This window comes from Bubalus kerabau, chromosome 3 (assembly GCF_029407905.1).
Source record: "Bubalus kerabau isolate K-KA32 ecotype Philippines breed swamp buffalo chromosome 3, PCC_UOA_SB_1v2, whole genome shotgun sequence".
Taxonomy (NCBI): domain Eukaryota; kingdom Metazoa; phylum Chordata; class Mammalia; order Artiodactyla; family Bovidae; genus Bubalus; species Bubalus kerabau.
Window position 1 is genome coordinate 109855530 of NC_073626.1, and position 19118 is coordinate 109874647.

At 36.6% G+C, this 19118-nt stretch overlaps 1 protein-coding gene across 1 annotated transcript in view; it reads left to right on the plus strand.

The window, feature by feature from the left end:
* Positions 1-19118, plus strand: part of LRP1B (LDL receptor related protein 1B) — a 1835261-nt gene that overhangs the window by 1140578 nt on the left and 675565 nt on the right. The window contains exon 32 of the mRNA XM_055574440.1: positions 12101-12250. Within this exon, the coding sequence (XP_055430415.1) occupies positions 12101-12250 (150 nt within the window). The remainder of the gene's footprint in view (positions 1-12100; positions 12251-19118) is intronic.

The window sequence follows — 19118 nt, forward strand, 5'->3', positions numbered from 1 at the left end:
AACCATAATCACAGAAAACTAGCCAATCTGATCACACGGACCACAGCCTTGTCTCACTCAATGAAACTAAACCATGCTGTGTGGGGCCACCCAAGAAGGGTGGGTCATGGTGGAGAGGTCTGACAGAATGTGGTCCACTGGAGAAGGGAAAGGCAAACCACTTCAGTATTCTTGCCTTGAGAACCCCATGAACAGTATGAAAAGGCAAAATGATAGGATACTGAAAGAGGAGTGGAACTCCCCATGTCATTAGGTGCCCAATATGCTATAGGAGATCAGTGGAGAAATAACTCCAGAAAGAATGAAGGGATGGAGTCAAAGCAAAAACAATACCCAGTTGTGGATGTGACTGGTGATAGAAGCAAGGTCCAATGCTATAAAGAACATTATTGCATAGGAACCTGGCATGTTAGGTCCATGAATCAAGGCAAATTGGAAGTGGTCAAACAGGAGATGTAAAGAGTGAACCTTGATATTCTAGGAATCAGAGAACTAAAATGGACGGGAATGGGTGAATTTAACTCAGATGACCATTATATCTTCTACTGTGGGCAGGAATCCCTTAGAAGAAATGGAGTAGCCATCATGGTCAACAAAAGAGTCCAAAATGCAGTAGTTGGATGCAATCTAAAAAACGACAGAATGATCTCTGTTTGTTTCCAAGGCAAACCATTCATTATCACGGTGATCCAAGCCTATGCCCCAACCAGTAATACTGAAGAAGCTGAAGTTGAATGGTTCTATGAAGACCTACAAGACCTTTTAGAACTAACAGCCAAAAAAGATGTCCTTTTCATTATAGGGTACTGGAATGCAAAAATAGGAAGTCAAGAAACACCTGGAGTAACAAGCAAATTTGGCCTTGGAATATGGAATGAAGCAGGGCGAAATCTAATAGAGTTTTTCCAAGAGAATGCACTGGTCATAGCAAACACCCTCTTCCAACAACACAAAGAAGACTCTACACATGGACATCACCAAATGGTCAACACCAAAATCACATAGATTATTTTCTTTGCAGCCAAAGATGGAGAAACTCTAAACAGTCATCAAAAACAAGACCGGGAGCTGACTGTGGCTCAGATCATAAACTCCTTATTGCCAAATTCAGACATAAATTGAAGAAAGCAGGGAAAACCACTAGACCATTCAGGTATGACCTAAATCGAATCCCTTATGATTATACAGTGGAAGTAGGAAAAAGATTTAAGGGACTAGATCTTATAGACAGAGTGCCTGATGAACTATGGACTGAGGTTCATGACGTTGTACAGGAGACACGGATCAAGACCATCAACATGGAAAAGAAATGCAAAAAAGCAAAATGGCTGTCTGAGGAGACCTTACAAATAGCTGTGAAAAGAAGAGAAGCAAAAAGCAAAGGAGAAAATGAACGATATTCTCATTTGAATGCAGAGTTCCAAAGAACAACAAGGAAAGATAAGAAAGCCTTCATCAGCAATCAATGCAAAGAAATAGAGGAAAACAACAGAATGGGAAAGGCTAGAGATCTCTTCAAGAAAATTAGAGATACCAAGGGAACATTTCATGCAAATATGGGCTCAATAAAGGACAGAAATGATGTGGACCTAACCGAAGCAGAAGATGTTAAGAAGAGGTGGCAAGAATACACAGAAGAACTGCACAAAAAAGATCTTCAGGACCAAGATAATCATGATGGTGTGATCACTCACCTAGAGCCAGACATTCTGGAATGTGAAGTCAAGTAGGCCTTAGAAAGCATCACTACAAAAAAAGCTAGTGGATATGATGGAATTCCAGTTGAGCTATTTTAAATCCTGAAAGATGAAGCTGTGAAAGTACTGCACTCAATATGCCAGCAAATTTGGAAAACTCAGCAGTGGCCACAGGACTGGAAAAGGTCAGTTTTCATTTCAATCCCAAAGAAAGGCAATGCCAAAGAATGCTCAAACTACAGCACAATTAAACTCATCTCACACGCTAGTAAAATAATGCTTAAAATTCTCCAAGCCAGGCTTCAGCAATACGTGAACTGTGAACTTCCAGATGTTCAAGCTGGTTTTAGAAAAGGTGGAGGGACCAGAGATCAAATTGCCAACATCTGCTGGATCATTGAAAAAACAAGAGAGTTCCAGAAAAACATTTATTTCTGCTTTATTGACTATGCCAAAGCCTTTGACTGTGTGGATCACAATAAACTGTGGAAATTCTGAAAGAGATGGGAATACCAGACCACCTGACCTATCTCTTGAGAAACCTGTATGCAGGTCAGGAAGCAATAGCTAGAACTGGACATAGAACAACAGATTGGTTCCAAATAGGGAAAGGAGTATGTCGAGGCTGTATATTGCCACCCTGCTTATTTAACTTATATGCAGAGTACATCATGAGAAACGCTGGGCTGGAAGAAGCACAAGCTGGAATCAGGTTTGCCAGGAGAAATATCAATAACCTCAGATATGTATATGACACCACCCTTATGGCAGAAAGTGAAGAGGAAATATAAAGCCTTTTGGTGAAAGTAAAGAGTGAAGAAGTTGGCTTAAAGCTCAATATTCAGAAAACCAAGATCATGGCATCTGGTCCCAACACTTCATGGGAAATAGATGGAGAAACAGTGGAAACAGTGTCAGACTTTATTTTTTTGGACTCCAAAATCACTGCAGATGGTGATTGCAGACATGAAATTAAAAGACGCTTACTCTTTGGAAGGAAAGTTTTGACCAACCTAGATAGCATATTCAAAAGCAGAGACATTACTTTGCCAATAAAGGTCTGTCTAGTCAAGGCTAGTGGTTATGTATGGATGTGAGAGTTTGACTGTGAAGAAAACTGAGCACCGAAGAATTGATGCTTTTGAACTGTGGTGTTGGAGAAGACTCTTGAGAGTCCCTTGGACTGCAAGGAGATCCAACCAGTCCATTCTAGAGGAGATCAGCCCTGGGTGTTCTTTGGAAGGAATGATGCTGAGACTGAAACTCCAATACTTTGGCCACTTCATGAGAAGAGTTGACTCATTGGAAAAGGCCCTGATGCTGGGAGGGATTGGGGGCAGGAGGAGAAGGGGACAACAGAGCATGATGAGATGGCTGGATAGCATCACCGACTCCATCTTCATGAGTTTGAGTGTACTCCGGGAGTTGGTGATGGACAGGGAGGCCTTGCATGCTGTGATTCATGGGGTCACAAAGAGTGGACATGACTGAGCGACTGAACTGAACTGAACTGAAGCAACTAAGCACAGCAAAAAAAAAAAAAAAAGGAGAGGGCAGAAAGCTTTTATTTTTGGTGTCTCTTGTTTCTTAATCATTTTCAACTCAAGATAATCTTTAAAATGATCAGTTTTAGAGTGGCATAATCTGTTGCCCTACATGTTCAACTTTTTACTGAAAAATATTTTTAATTGAAAATTTATTGAGGTAATTTTAGATACACATGCAGTTGTAAAAATAATGCAGAAGGGTTCCATATATACTTCATCTCATTTTCCCCAAATGGAATATTATATAAAACTATAGTAGTGAAACTGAATGTCACTCATTCGTGTCTGACTTTTTGTGACCCCTGGACTATACAGTCCATGGAATTCTCCCAGCCAGAATACTGAAGTGGGTAGCTGTTCCCTTCTCCAGGGAATCTTCCCAACCCAGGGATCAAATCCTGGTCTTCTGCATTGCAGGTGGATTCTTTAACAGCTGAGCACAAGGGAAGCCCGAGTGGGTGGTCGGTCCCTTCTCTACTCTACTGGAGTGGGTGGTCTATCCCTTCTCCATTGGATCTTCCTGACCCAGGAATAATCGAATCAGGGTCTCCTGCATTGCAGGCGGTTTCTTTATCAACTGAGTTATTGGGGAATAAAATATTACAACTCAGATATTGACCTTAATACAATCTATCAATCTTAATCAGATTATGTACTATTAGTATTCATTTGTGTGTGTGTGTATGTGTGTATTCAGATCTGTACACTTTTATCATGTATATAGTTTCTTATATTAATACCAGAGTCAAAATACTGAATAAACTGAATCAATTTCTGTGGAAAAGTAGGGGAAATAAATAAAGGCAAAATAAGATAGTGAATAATTCCAATATCACACCAATCTTTTCTATTACCTATTTCATATGTACTCTCTTCCCCCTTCTCTTATCACACTGTCTTCCATTTCTAAAATTTTGCCATTTTAAAATGTTACATAAATGAAATCATACAGTATATAACTTTTTGGATTGCCTTTTTTCCACTCAGCATTTATCCCTGGGAGAGTTGTTGCATGTATCAATAGATTTTTTATTTTTCTTTGTAGTGCTGAGTAGTATGCCATGGTATATACATAGTACAGTTTAGTTAACCATTCTCCTGTTGAAGGAAGTGAGATGATTCTAATTTTTAACTGAAACCAAATGTGGCCTCTATACATGGACACCACATTAAATCTTGGAGATAAGATTTTTTTTTTATTTTATTTTATTTTTAAACCTGAAACACTGTTTTGTGTGAAGTAGAAAAGAATAGTTTTATTTCTTAGCCAGGTAAAGGGGGCTACAGCAGGTTAATGCCCTTAAAACCATGTGTTTCAACCTGGGGGGATGAGGAAGAATGAGGTGAGGAATCTTCCAGTGGAAGGGGGGGATTGCTGATGAGGACAAGGATCAGGGTGCCTGCAGGGCTCACATTCCTTCAATCTGGAGATCATCTGGTATCAGGTGATGATGGTTAACTGGGACCTTCTCTGGAAGAGTACTTCATCAAGTAGTTGACATCTTCATTTGGTGGAAGTTTTAGTTCTGCAGAAAAGCTCAAAGAAAATGTAATGTATATCCCTTGAAGGGGACCAGGACCCTGCTCCAATGGTTGCCCTGTTGTTTCTTGACTGCTCCTCCCTTGTCTCCACATCCCCTCCATTCCCTGAATAACAGCTGTTTGAACCTGCCCTCAGGGAAGGGGACAGGAAAAGGCTTTTGTGCCCAGGAGGGTCATAGGATTCTGCTGGGATTCATGACTTCTATAAATAAAGCTGTTATAAACATTCATGTACAAGTTTTTGTGTAAATATCTGTTTTAATTTCTCTGGGATAAATTTCCAGGAGTTCAATTTGTGGGACCAAGGCAATGGCACCCGACTCCAGTATTCTTGCCTGGAAAATCCCATGGACGGAGGAGCCTGGAGGGCTGCAGTCCATGGGGTTGCGAAGAGTTGAACACAACTGAGCGACTTCACTTTCACTTTTCACTTTCATGCATGGAGAAGGAAATGGCAACCCACTCCAGTGTTCTTGCCTGGAGAATCCCAGGGATGGCGGAGCCTGGTGGGTTACCGTCTATGGGGTCTCACAGAGTCAGACACGACTGAAGCGACTTAGCAGCAGTAGCAGCAGCCTTGTAATAATAGGCTTAATTTCATAAGAAACTGCCCAGTTGTTTTCCAGAGTAGCTGTACGATTTTCCATTCCTACCAGCAATAAGTCAGTGATAGCTTTTTTCCTGCATCCTTAACAGTGTTTACTATTGTCACTAGATGTATTGTAGTCATTCCTCTGTAGTGATACACATTGTCATTTTAGTTTGCATTTTCTTGTGACACTGAACATTTTTTCCATGCACTTATTTGTCATTTGTATATCTTCTGTGAGAATTTTGTTCATTTATTTTTCCCATTTTCTAATTTTTTTTTTTAACTATTGAATTTTGAGATTTGTTTTCTGAATACTAGTCTTTTGTTGGATATGTAGACTGCAAATATTTTGTCCCAGACTGAAGCATATTTTTTATTGGCTTTTATAGAACAAAGTTTTAAATTTTGATGTACCTGTATAATTGAGAAAATACTGAATTACAAATTAAGTCTGCAGTCTGAGTATTTCTCAATATCAAATTATCTCAAAATAATCAATTGTAGGGATTACCAGAGAGATGGTTGTAAATTTTAGAAATAGGATTTTAGTTAATGAGTTGCCAGTCCAGGTTCGGTGCACGATACTGGATGCTTGGGGCTGGTGCACTGGGACGACCCAGAGGGATGGAATGGGGAGGGAGGAGGGAGGAGGGTTCAGGATGGGGAACACATGTATACCTGTGGCGGATTCATTTTGATATTTGGCAAAACTAATACAGTTATGTAAAGTTTAAAAATAAAATAAAATTAAAAAAAAAGGAAATACAAAAACCTAGCATTTGTTAAGGATGTCTATGTGTCAGACACTAGTCTATGAGGGAATTATTCTTATTACTACAACCTAACAATTGTGAAGTGAGTGTATAGCCAGGTAAAGGCTACCTAGACTTCTGTCAGATCAACCCAGAACCTCACAGACAAGGTAATTAGAGGGTAGCAGCTTATATTTGTGTTTACTTCAGAAAGAAGCCAGAGATAGACTACAAAGAGTACTTTGGACTTTCTCAGGATGTTTATTCTTTAACTTAAAAACCTAAGTGTTTTCAGAAGAGAACATTTCTTGAGATAGCCCAATGGTGAGTAGGCACTTACTCCTATTCTACTTCTCCATGGGATAACTTTGCTCCCTTGGAGTTAAAAGTTCAGTGTTTCAGAGAAAGCTCTACCTCAGGAATAATCATTCCTGTTTTGGTAAACTCTGAAAATATCTCCATTTTGGAATATCTAGAACATTATAATTATTCTGCAAGTATTGTAAGGGATGCAACTTTATAATATTTCAGCATTATTCATGTGTTTTCAATAGCCAGTTTTTTACAGCTTTCACAGTTCCAGAAGCTGAAGGGATTGTGTTCTACTGTCTGAACATAACACTACAAAGAAAATATTTGGAAGATTTCTGTGTTATTTATTATGGATGGCTAGAGGCCTTGAAGTTAATCATCTACATTAAAATATCCGCTGTATGTCTTTTTCCCCATCTACATCTTCAGTATTTCTATGTTTCCAAATATCTCATCATTATACACTTTCCAGCAAAATTTAAAAGGCCTCATTAAATCTTTTAAATATTCAGATTTAAAAGATTACAAAACTATGCTGTGTTTAAAAAAATGTCCTTACATTTTATATTCTAAAACTACCTCGAGAGATTTCTTAAAAATACTGATGCTTGGGACCAACATAAATCAATTAAATTAGAGTTTCTGGGGGTGGGATCAGTATTTTTAATAGCTTTTCAGATAATTATAATGCACTCCCAGGGATGAAAATCTTGAAATTAAATTTGATAAGTGATGGGGAAAATTAGATAATTATTATCCATAGAAAGCCTTAATTTTTAAAATTTTTCTATATATTTGCATTTTTGTTTTAATTCTAAGTCGATGGTATCCTGATTTTATTTTGAGTCATATAAAAAAGAAAAGAGATGAGACACATAAAAATGAATTTTTCAGTCTTAGTTGTAACAAAATTAAATTTTAAGTCATCTACTTAAACTTTAAGGGACTTATTTGTTTATTTTTTTAGTGATATGTGGAAAATATTGTTAATTATATTTATTTTAATATTGTGTAATTTCTTTTACCAATGTATGGAATGTTTCCATTATGAGGGCAATTACATCATTTTGGCAAGTCATATTGTCTAAATTAAAAGTAAGATGGTTTTAATCAAAATGTTCAAACAAAATAATAAATTAAAGGAAATCTTGGTTTCAAATAATGAGTGTTAGAATCAAAGCAGATAGATTATCTCTGCTCCTTTCAGTAATAGAAAAGATAAGTAAAAAGATAAGTTTTCCTTATCATTAAGGTTTTTCAATTTAAGTGATGACTTTTCTTCCAATGGTATACCTATTATATTATTGGGTCTGGGTTATCTATTTGATAAGCAGATCCAGAAAATTTTAAAAATAAATATATCTGGCAGAAAGGACTCTAATGCAGAGTGTATTAGTAATGCACTAATGGCATATTCTTCAGACAGACCTTAGAGCCCTTTCAGGACTTTTTAGTCTTAGTCACCCACACTGAGAATCTTCCAGTACAGACATAATTACATTTCTTTGTGTACATTCCAACACTTTTATAGGCATGCTCACATTTGATCTGTTTTCTCATGGCTATTGACTTAGCATGCTAAAGCACTGAGTAGCTTCAATTGCATCAAAACCACTGTGTTCACTGCTAAATTATTTATCTTTTGAAACAGAGATCTGATTCAGAAATTATTCCAATAGAAGGAAACCAATTAATTCTTCAGTGTTGCTAAGACCTAAACATAATAACACAATGTTTAAGTTGTATGTAAAAATATTTATATTAATGAGATTTATAAATATTTACTTCTAAACATACTAATCTATGAAAACATATGTAGCCAATTTCCTAAATTCATAATAGGATTTTTAAAATATTTCAATTCTATTGTATATAACAGGAAATAAACATGCTCAAGAGCATTCAGGGATAAACTAATATATCTGACAGGAGAAAGGTATATGTAGGTGGCTAAGTGAATATAGATACAGGTTAAAATAGGAACTTGACCTTTTTTTCCCTGTGAACCTTAAATTATTAATCCTAAACTACTTTTTTTTAATACTGATATTAAAAAATCTAAGCCATACCAAGTAGCTCTATTGAATCACTGTGCTTCATCCCTATCTTCATAATATATGGTGATAGGTAGTATATTTAAAAGAAATTGTTGTGGAGATAATTCAACTTTACTAGGTAGAACTCCTTGAAGACAACTTATTTCAAAATGGAGTTAATTAAATAACCCATACCTTCATTCAAGATTTATAATTTTATCTCTGCTCTAGGCATCATGCTCCATGCTAAAGACAAAAAGCTCACGAACACACAGTTCCTTTCCCCTCAGCACTCACAATCTAGGAACAAAGATGTAGAGTAGTAGAAACTGGGGAACTATGGCCCAAAGTCTGCAACTTCCTTGCTCTGTGTCACTGCTTTACAAAACCTAAGTTTGAGTCTAGAAACTGCAGAATTTTAGCTAGTTGAGAAAGTTCTGATATTGTGGGTTAGTGTGGAGTTGAGCATATTTAGTATGTACCCTCTCTTTCCAAAAAGGGATTGTTCAGTTCAGTTCAGTCACTCACTCAGTCGTTTCCGACTCTGCGACCGCATGGATTGCAGCACGCCAGGCTTTCCTGTCCATTACCAACTCGCGGAGCTTACTCAAACTCATGTCCATCGTGTCGGTGATATAATCCAATCATCTAATCCTCTGTCATCCATACATGGCCACTGGAAAAACCATAACTTTGACTAGATGGACCTTTGTTGGTAAAGTAATGTCTCTGCCTTTTAATATGCTATCTAGGTTGGTCATAGCTTTTCTTCCAAGGAGCAAGTGTCTTTTAATTTCATGACTGCAGTCACCATCTGTAGTGATTTTGGAGCCCAAAATAAAGTCTCACTGTTTCCAGTGTTTCCCCATCTATTTGCCATAAAGTGAAGGGACCAGATGCCATGATCTTAGTTTTCCGGATGTTGAGCTTTAAGCCAACTTTTTCACTCTCCTTTCACTTTCATCAAGAGGCTCTTTAGTTTTTCTTTGCTTTCTTCCATAAAGGAGATGTTATCTGCATATCTGCGGTTATTGATATTTCTCCCAACAATCTTGATTCCAGCTTGTGCTTCATCCAGCCTGGCATTTCTCATGATGTACTCTGCATATAAGTTAAATAAGCAGGGTGACAATATACAGCCTTGACATACTCCTTTCCCTATTTGGAACCAGTCTATTATTACATGTCCATTTCTAACTGTTGCTTCCTGACCTGTATACAGATATCTCAGGAGGCAGGTCAGGTGTCTGGTATTCCCACCTCTTTAAGAATTTTCCACATTTTGTTGTGATCCACACAGGCAAAGGCTTTGGCATAGTTAATAAAGCAAAAGTAGATGTTTTTCTGATAAGGGTTGAGGACACTTAAAAACATTCCCTAAGATGAGATAGACAGAAATATTAATTTTAAAAATCAAGGTGTAGGGTAATTAGAACTCTCTGTTGAAGCCAGGAGGGAAATTTTGTGGTATAAATGCAATTGCTTTACAGGTGCTGGAGATGGGTCACAAATCTGACTCTTCGGTTTCTTTGCAGCCAAAGCAAAGACAGAAATATGATCAGTTACAATTTTTATATTTTCCACATAAAGCTTTTCCTGGCACTGAGCCCTGAGAGAAATTCCTCCCATGGGTCCTTATATAAAGAGGTCACAGTGTGATGTATTATTTCAGACACTATATCCTGTGAAGTATAACAGTGGGTTTCCTATGGCTACTTCTTATACCTTTCATTTATACCAAGAGAAAATGCTAAAGTCCAATTCAGAAGAAATTCAGAGAGAGAGACAAAGCCTTAACAATCTAAAAATGCAAATAATTCTCTGATGATTTAACTTGATTGAGAAATAAAATTTAGAATATCTAGGGTGATAGATACCTTGCCTTAAAGAGAATTTGTTAATTTGATTCTTGTTGAAAATTCAGCAACAGAAACTTTGGGGTTATATTTGAACCATAAATCTATAGTAAAGATATGCTTCAGCTGAATTAAAGATGGAATTATATGCTTTAGATGGTCAACTAAGTAGAAGGTAAAACAGACCACTTATAACATTAAGGTGTCTAAACCAGAATTTATTTATACTAGAAAAGATATATGGTGGTGGCTTAGGAACTGCTTACAGAATAACCAAACTTTCTCTCATTAAAAAAAAAAAGAATGATGAATGACTTTCACCATGAAAATATTATCCCATAGAATATGACTATGTAGCTTTTGATTATTTTGTGATAGTAATGAAAGCTAATGACCCACAGTATTTATAAAAATAATTTTTGACAATTTTATCCCTTCAGTGATTTGTATTTCCTGGTAAATATTTCCTGTATTTGTAATTTCCTGGTAAACTTTTCAGACTTTCATCAAGAAAACGTACCAATAAGTCAGTAAATAGCTTGGATATTGTATAGACTTGTTTTATTGTTGCTACTTGATTAAAATTGGTCCACTCACTAACTGTAGTTGAGAGTATTAAGCTATGTTATCACTTTTTCCATGCAATTGAACTCAGTGATTCTCTCTGTTTTCCTTCTTTCTTCCATCTTCCCTTTTTTCTTACCTTTTCTTTCTTTCCTCTTTCTTTCCTTTTTCATCTTAGGTTTTTGTTTTTTTCGTTTTGTTTTAATAGAGAAGGGACTTTTTTGTGTCTTTTATTCACTTCATTCTGTGAGGGAGGTCCCATAAACAGATTATTTATTGTATGCCTGCTTTGTGCCCATATATGCTTCTTTCACAAGTATTAATAGTTGTGAGACACAGAACACCAATATGAAGCCACAGCATTCATTTTATAACGTGGGTGGATCATGAACCTACTGAGTATGCCTATAATTAATTAGATGTATATCCTTGGCAACCAAAATGTACGTGTCCTGAGACATTTGAAAACCAAGAACACCCCTATAATGTAGGGAATTGTTCATAAACTACTACAAAGTGAACTTACAGTGATACATCCTGCAGGGACAATGGTCTTAAGCCATTGGCTTGGTTCACTTCTTTTCTGTATGGTTTATTTCTCAATGACAGCTCCTAAATGAGCTCAATTCATTGCCACACTTCAATGAAATTATTAATTGTTGAAATTCTATCTTTGGATTTACTTGAAGAGTACTGAAAACCACCACTTTAAATCTGTAACTTTCTAAGGTAGATTTTACTGAAAGTAAAGGGGAAATTAGAAATTTCATTAATAAAATAAGTATCCCTAATAAGTGTTACACATTAAAGCTTTCTGAGGCAAAGCAGTATAATGAAGAAAGAAAACACTCAATTTAGAAATAGAAACCTTAAAATCTCTGGAATGTCCACTTACCTACTGTGGCCTCAAATAGATTTCTTGACTATTTTGGGTATTATTTTCCTTATCTGTAAAATGAAGCAATCATTCCTCTTAAAGTTGCAAGATTATTACGATAATCAGTAGGGATAACCATTGTGTAATAAAAGTATATTTTTTGACTAATAGTTCAAACAGTATTGAATCTCCCTGTTAGCCAGATCATATTTTTAAAAACAGAAATCTGAGCTTGCAACTTATTCTTTCCTCCAAATCCAGTGCTAGGTGAATATTACAGTTTAAGTGGCTACCGTTATGGTTAAGTTGTATCATTTAATTACAGGTCTATCAATAGACTATGTGGAAAACAAACTTTATTGGATCAGTTCAGGAAATGGAACCATAAATAGATGCAACCTGGATGGCAGTAATTTAGAAGTAATAGAGACAATGAAAGAAGAATTAACAAAAGCTACAGCCCTAACCATCATGGGTAAGTACAATGGTTCTATATCTCGGATGCTTGTATTGATTGGGTTTGATTAATTATGACCTATTAAAAGCTTAAAAAAGTTACTGCTCCATTAATACTAGAAGCACATTCAAGTTGCACATCTCTAAGAGAGTTTTTCTTTTCTTTTTTTCTTAACCTTATCAAACAAACTTATAAGATTATCCAGGTCAGGGACTGTTAGCAATACTAACTTCACTGTTATTGATTCTTGGCTTATTATTATTGATATTATTTTAACTATTATTTTCCATGTTCTACTATAATATTCTAAAGTGCAATGGCCGTGGGTACTTGTCAAAATAAAGAAAAATTTTATCTCTGCTTATAAAGGATAATACACAGATAATTGAAAAAACAAGTCCACAGTATCATTGACTAATGATTTAAATTCTTTCACAAAAATGCTTTATACATACACAAACGCACAAGGATTATACCTGACAAGTGGTTAGAGTAGAAATTTATTTAAAATTGTCTCATAAAGCAATAAGAAAGTAAGATTAGTTTGTATTACTTGACTTTATCAAATTAAGAAAAAAAAATGATTTTTGTGTATTTGTACATAGTTTAAATCACCTGAATAAAAACAGCAGAGTTTAAATTCTTAAAATGGTTTGATAAACTGCAACAATTCCCAAAACAACATTCATACTATGTTTTCAAAAACTGAATTCCAATAAACTTCATGAAATCAAGCCACTGGCAAATACTATAGCCAAGGAACCTGATAAGTAGAGGAAGCATGTTACAAATATGTCATAACATTTCAAGGGATGACTTTCAGTGAATGTATATACATATCACATAATTTATGTACTATAAAAATCATTGCCTTATAGAAAAATGTAGGCTTTATAAAAATTTATTTCTGCTAACATGATTGCTACCAACCTTGCTGTGAGTAGGAAATGAATACTAAACTTATAGAACTCATTGCTATGAACAAAATCTCAAAAATGGCACAGTAGTCCATTTTAACAATAAAAACACCAATTTTGTTTTCTGCTGTAAAGTAAAGAAAAAACTCGGATGAAATCATTATGTACATATTGGGTCAGTGGTGTGCATCTTACATGACATCAGTACCATACAGGAACCAACCTTGAGTAAATTAACATTTTTTTCTTTTAACAAGTGGATGGTTATATATGTGTACCTCTCCCTGTCACCATAATTTGATTAACCCTGGAAGATAAAAAATGAATTAAAAAAACCTATTAATATCTATATTGTCAGTGCATCAACTAGATATATCAAAATATATCATCAGTTTGAGGGCTTAAAGGACATCACCATAGAGAAGCAGATGAACAATGACTCCTCTCCGAAGGTCCCTATCTTGTCCTTGAATTTGTCCTTCTGTTGAGATTCCCCTTTCTTCATTCAGAGCCTCTCTACTCTTTTTCTTTGGGGCTGGTATAAAGGGTGATGACCTGCTTCCTGCTGAGACTGAATAGTATAGTCATGTAAAAAAGGCAATAAAAAAAGTTAAAAAAAAGAAGAACCTTACCACTATCCAGGGGCTTGCTGATAATTACAGCTACAAATGTTTAAGAAGAAATTTGCCTACAGTGATTCTGAAGTTGCACATTCAGGAACAAATAAATTATTAATATGTTGTGACTGGTTATATGCCAGCTCCTCAGACTACCTAGGTGATAAGTAACTTAAAGTTTGTGTTTCATTAAGATTTAGAAGTGGTTTTCCTAAAAATTGAGTTAATAATCTCTTTGGACACATTTTTCAGTTTTTTTAAACCTCAAATATTATATCTTGTAAGTCTTTGGGGTCCCCAGTTTTACTTGGAATGGTATATACAAAATAAACTGAAAAAAGCTTTGAAATATTAAATCAAGTAAAGTAGTAGGACATTAGATTAAAATAAAGGAATTGTTTGATGAGTCAACGAAGTGCAAGACCCAAAGACCAAAATTGCTACATCTAAGTCTCCCAAAGACGTTGATACTTCTTTCAAGAGGTAGAATTCAACTTCTTTCCCCTTGAGTGTGGGCTGGACTTAGTTGCTCACGTCTAATGAATAAAATAAGGCTGATGTGATGGTGTGTGACTTTGGAGATGAGATCATAAAAATCGCGAGCCTTCCTTCTTGCCCTCTATCTCGTGGGTCACTAACTTTGGGCAAAGCCAGGGGACATGTTGTGAGGCCCCACAAGCAGTCTTCTGGGGAAGTTCATATAGCAAGGAACTGAGACCTCTAGCCAACAGCCATATGAGGGAGTCTTGAAGCCCTCAGCACAGTCAAGATTTCAGCTGACTACATCCAAAGCCAATATATTACAGCAACCTCAGGAGAGATTCCAAACCAGCACCAGCCACTCACATGCTGCTGCTGCTGCTAAGTTGCTTTAGTTGTGTCCAACTCTGTGCGACCCCATAGACGGCAACCCACCAGGCTCCCCCGTCCCTGGGATTCTCCAGGCAAGAATACTGGAGTGGGTTGCCATTTCCTCCTCCAATGCATGAAAGTGAAAAGTGAAAGTGAAGTCGCTTAGTCGTGTCCGACTCTTCGCCACCCCATGGACTGCAGCCTACCAGGCTCCTCCAGTGGCTCCCAGATTCTGGATCCATAGAAACCATGTGAAAAAATAAACATTTACTGTTTTAAGATCCTAAGTTTTGGGGTTAACTTGTTACACAGCAACAGATAACTAATTCATAAGTTGTTCCATCCATAGAGCTCGTTCATTAATGATGAACAGATTCACAGACTCAAATACTTATTTAATAGAGAGAGGCAAGTTATGAATAACAGGTATAATAATGCAGTAGCACAACATGTTAGTAAGTAGCAACTGAGTCTAGGCTTCAATATCTAGACTTGAGAATGGCAGGAAGGGTTATAAAACTGGAGAGAGCTAATGGACCACTTGAGGTAGAACACCTCTCAGTTCCACTAATTTTTGCCATAAGGAATGTTAACCAGTTGTGCCAGATCTTTCATTTTTCACAAGAAGCAAGAAATCCATAATTTTTTTATCTCACAATTTTTAATGTTAGTCCATAATCACATTTAAAAAAATACCATGCAGGCCAACATACTGTATAAACTAATTGTGAAGGATAACACCCTACAAACCAAAAAACTAACTCCAAATAATAACAAAAATATTACTATAACAATCCTCTATGTGTTTGATTCAGCTCAGAGGCACCAGTTAGCTACCATCTCTGGTTCCATTATTCTTTTTTATTAAAATTTTCATTAATTTAAACATGTAATACCCATACGTATTTGGGATTTTATATAATTTTTATTTTATATTGGAGTATAGCCAATGAATAATTTTTTGATAGTTTCAAGTGGACAGCAGAAGGACTCAGCCACATATTATACATATGTCCATTCTTCCCCAAATTTCCTTCCCATTCAGGCTGCCACATACTATTGTGCAGAGTTCCCTGTGCTATAAGTAGGTCGTTGTTGGTTATCCATTTTAAATATCCCTAATCTTTTCCCCCTGGTAACCATAAGTTCATTCTCTGTGAGTCTGTTGTGTAAATAAGTTCAATTTTATCCTTTCTTTTCAGATTCTGCATATAATGGATATAAGCATATATCTTCTTCCTCTGTCTGACTTACTTCACTTAGTATGGCAATCTCTAGGTCCATCCATGTTGCTGCAAATGGCATTAGTTCATTTTTTTAAATGATTGAGTTAATATTCCATTGTATATATTTACCACACCTTCTTTCTGTCATCTTTTATATGAATGACTTTGAATTGTAGAGTGAAGAGGATGGAATTAAGATAGTTAATGCCCATCTATACCCCACTCCAGTACTCTTGCCTGGAAAATCCCATGGACGGAGGAGCCTGGTAGGCTGCAGTCCATGGGGTCGCGAAGAGTCAGACATGACTGAAAACTTCACTTTCACTTTTCACTTTCATGCATTGGAGAAGGAAATGGCAACCCACTCCAGTGTTCTTGCCTGGAGAATCCCAGGGACGGGAGAGCCTGGTGGGCTGCCATCTATGGGGTCACAGAGAGTCGGACACGACTGAAGTGACTTAGTAGTAGTATACTGTTAGAGGGGACTTGTAGAAAAAAAATAATAATCTGGTAGAGCTGATTTATTTTACAGGGGAGAAAGGGTTCCTCTTCTAGTGAACAGGACATGATTTCCTACAAGGCTTTCATGGTCTTATTCAACCAGACTGTATTTTGCCTGAGGCACATATAGATAAAAAACATGAATGTGAGGTCAACCTTTTATTTGAGTTACTTCATTTTTGACAAAGAAATGTAATTTCTGGATGTCGAATTTATATCCTAATATCAGTGGATATTCATTTCTATTAATTCTTTTAACAAATATTTATTAGTGCCTACCATGTAGCAGGCACTGTTATATATGGTAGTAAGACTCCTGACTTCATCAAACTTGCAGAAAAGCAAGGAAGACAGACAATAAGTAGGGTAGAAAACCCATAGAATTATAGGTAACTGTTAAGGGCCAAAAAAGAAAAAAAAATCAGGGGAAAGAGATATAAAAGTATATGAGTAAGAATAAAAATTTAGGTTTTAGGTTGAATGCCCAAGAAGAGTGAGTAATGCCATATGAACCAACAAAAACTGTTTCAGTTGTTCCTTTGGTTTTCAACTTTTATGTTATATTTTAAAATTTTTGTTCTGAAAAAAGATCTTTTTAAATAATTTAATAATATCAAATCTTCATGGGGGATTCTGATAATTTACCAGGTGATTGCTAAGCTAAGTCACTTCAGTCCTGTCCGACTCTGTGCGACCCCATAGACGGCAGCCCACCAGGGTCCCCCGTCCCTGGGATTCTCCAGGCAAGAATACTGGAGTGGGTTGCCATTTCCTGGAGTTAGCCATGGTTCAAATGCAATGTTGTTTGTGATTCACTTTTTCTTCAGTGAGTCTGAAGTGATTTACACATTGTGTACCATGGCTATTTAACTTCTATTACCTTTTGCTCTGGACTGAATGTTTGCATTCCCCCTAATTTATATGTTGAAGCCCTAATATGAAGGTATTAGGAGGGGGCCTTTGGGAAGTAACTAGGTCATACCATTAGAGCTCCCATGATGGAATTAGTGTCCTTCAAAAAGACCAGAGAGCTAGACTCACTATCTCTCTCTACAGTGTGAGAATACAGCAAGAAAGTGCTGGCATCCTGATCTTGGACTTCCAGCCCCCAGAACTGTGAGAAATAAATATCTGTTATTTAAGTTACCCAATCTATAGTATTTGTTAAAGCAGCCAAACTCACTAAAATACTTTCCCAGTTACCAAATATAAGCTGACCTAGCCTAAAACTTTGGACATCAAATTCTTTCCCATTTAAAAAAAAAATGACTTTGTCAATTGTCTTTTCCCAGATACCAGAGCTAACAAATATAATGGGCTTCCCAGGTGGCACAATAGTAAAGAATCCCTCTGCCAATGCAGGAGATGCAAGAGAGGCAGCTTCAATCTCTGGGTCAGGAATGTTCCTTTGAGGAGGAAATGACAGCCCACTCTAATATTCTTGCTTGTAGAATCCCATGGACAGAGGAGTTTGGTGGGCTACAGTCTATAGGATTGAAAAGATTGTACATGTATAGGATTGAAAGGATTGTACGTGTATGTGCCTGAGCATACATGTACACAATAAATATAATAGTTTTTGCTTTCAAAAACAACAGCTAATAGCTGTAAAATTATGTCTACTTCTTATTTTTCTTAGATAATTTTTCTCAGTATTTAACAGTAATTTTTAAAAGAATTTTCTTTTATAAATATACTTCAGTTCCATGATATAAGTTTACTCTAAAACATTTTTGACATGATTTTCAAAAGGTTTATGTTTCCAAATAGTGTACAGTCAGTATGTTATATTCAACTATTGACTAGCTAGTTCTCAGATATAGAACTTTTTTGTTTGTTTTTATTCACCCTTTTCTCATAATTTTTGGCATTTTCGTGATCATTAATGTCTGCAGGATACAGTGAGGTAACCACAAATTAATCAAGTTCCTATTCACTCTTAAGTGCCTTTATGAGGAGAAAGAGGTTAAACTATTGATTAAAATTAGAGTTAGTGACTTATTTATGGATTATATTTAACATACTGTTCCTCTTCACTGACAGTGTATGCAGTTTGAGAGCAGACTGCATATATTTTATCCACACTGAAGAGAAAGTTAGAAAAATCAGTTCATGGATTTAAAGGAAAATACACAAGTGAAATAAATGTACTGCCAGAAATAGGCTTAATAATATTTGGAGAAAATTAAGATGGAATTCAGGAAAGAGCAGGATGTTAACGTAGCTGTATTTTATACATTCAGGATGAGTCAGGAAAGACCTGGGGCAAATGGACTACAGATTTAAAATAGAAGTGAGGCTGTTCTGTACTCAGTCGCTTAGTCATGTCCAACTCTTTACAACCGCATGGACTGTAGAAATCAGTCTCCTCTATCCATTGGGATTCTCTAGGCAAGAATATTTGGAGAAGGCAATGGCACCCTACTCCAATACTCTTGCTTGGAAAATCCCATGGATGGAGAAGCCTGGTAGGCTGCAGTCCATGAGGTCGCTAAGAGTCAGACACGACTGAGCGACTTGACCTTCACTTTTCACTTTCATGCATTGGAGACGGAAATGGCAACCCACTCCAGTGTTCTTGCCTGGAGAATCCCAGGGATGGGGGAGCCTGGTGGGCTGCCGTCTATGGGATCACATAGAGTCGGACACGACTGAAGCGACTTAGCAGCAGCAGCAGCAGGCAAGAATATTGGAGTGGGTTGCCATACCCTCCTCAAGGGGATTTCCCAACCCAGGGATCGAACCCAGGTCTCCTGCATTGCAGGCAGATTCT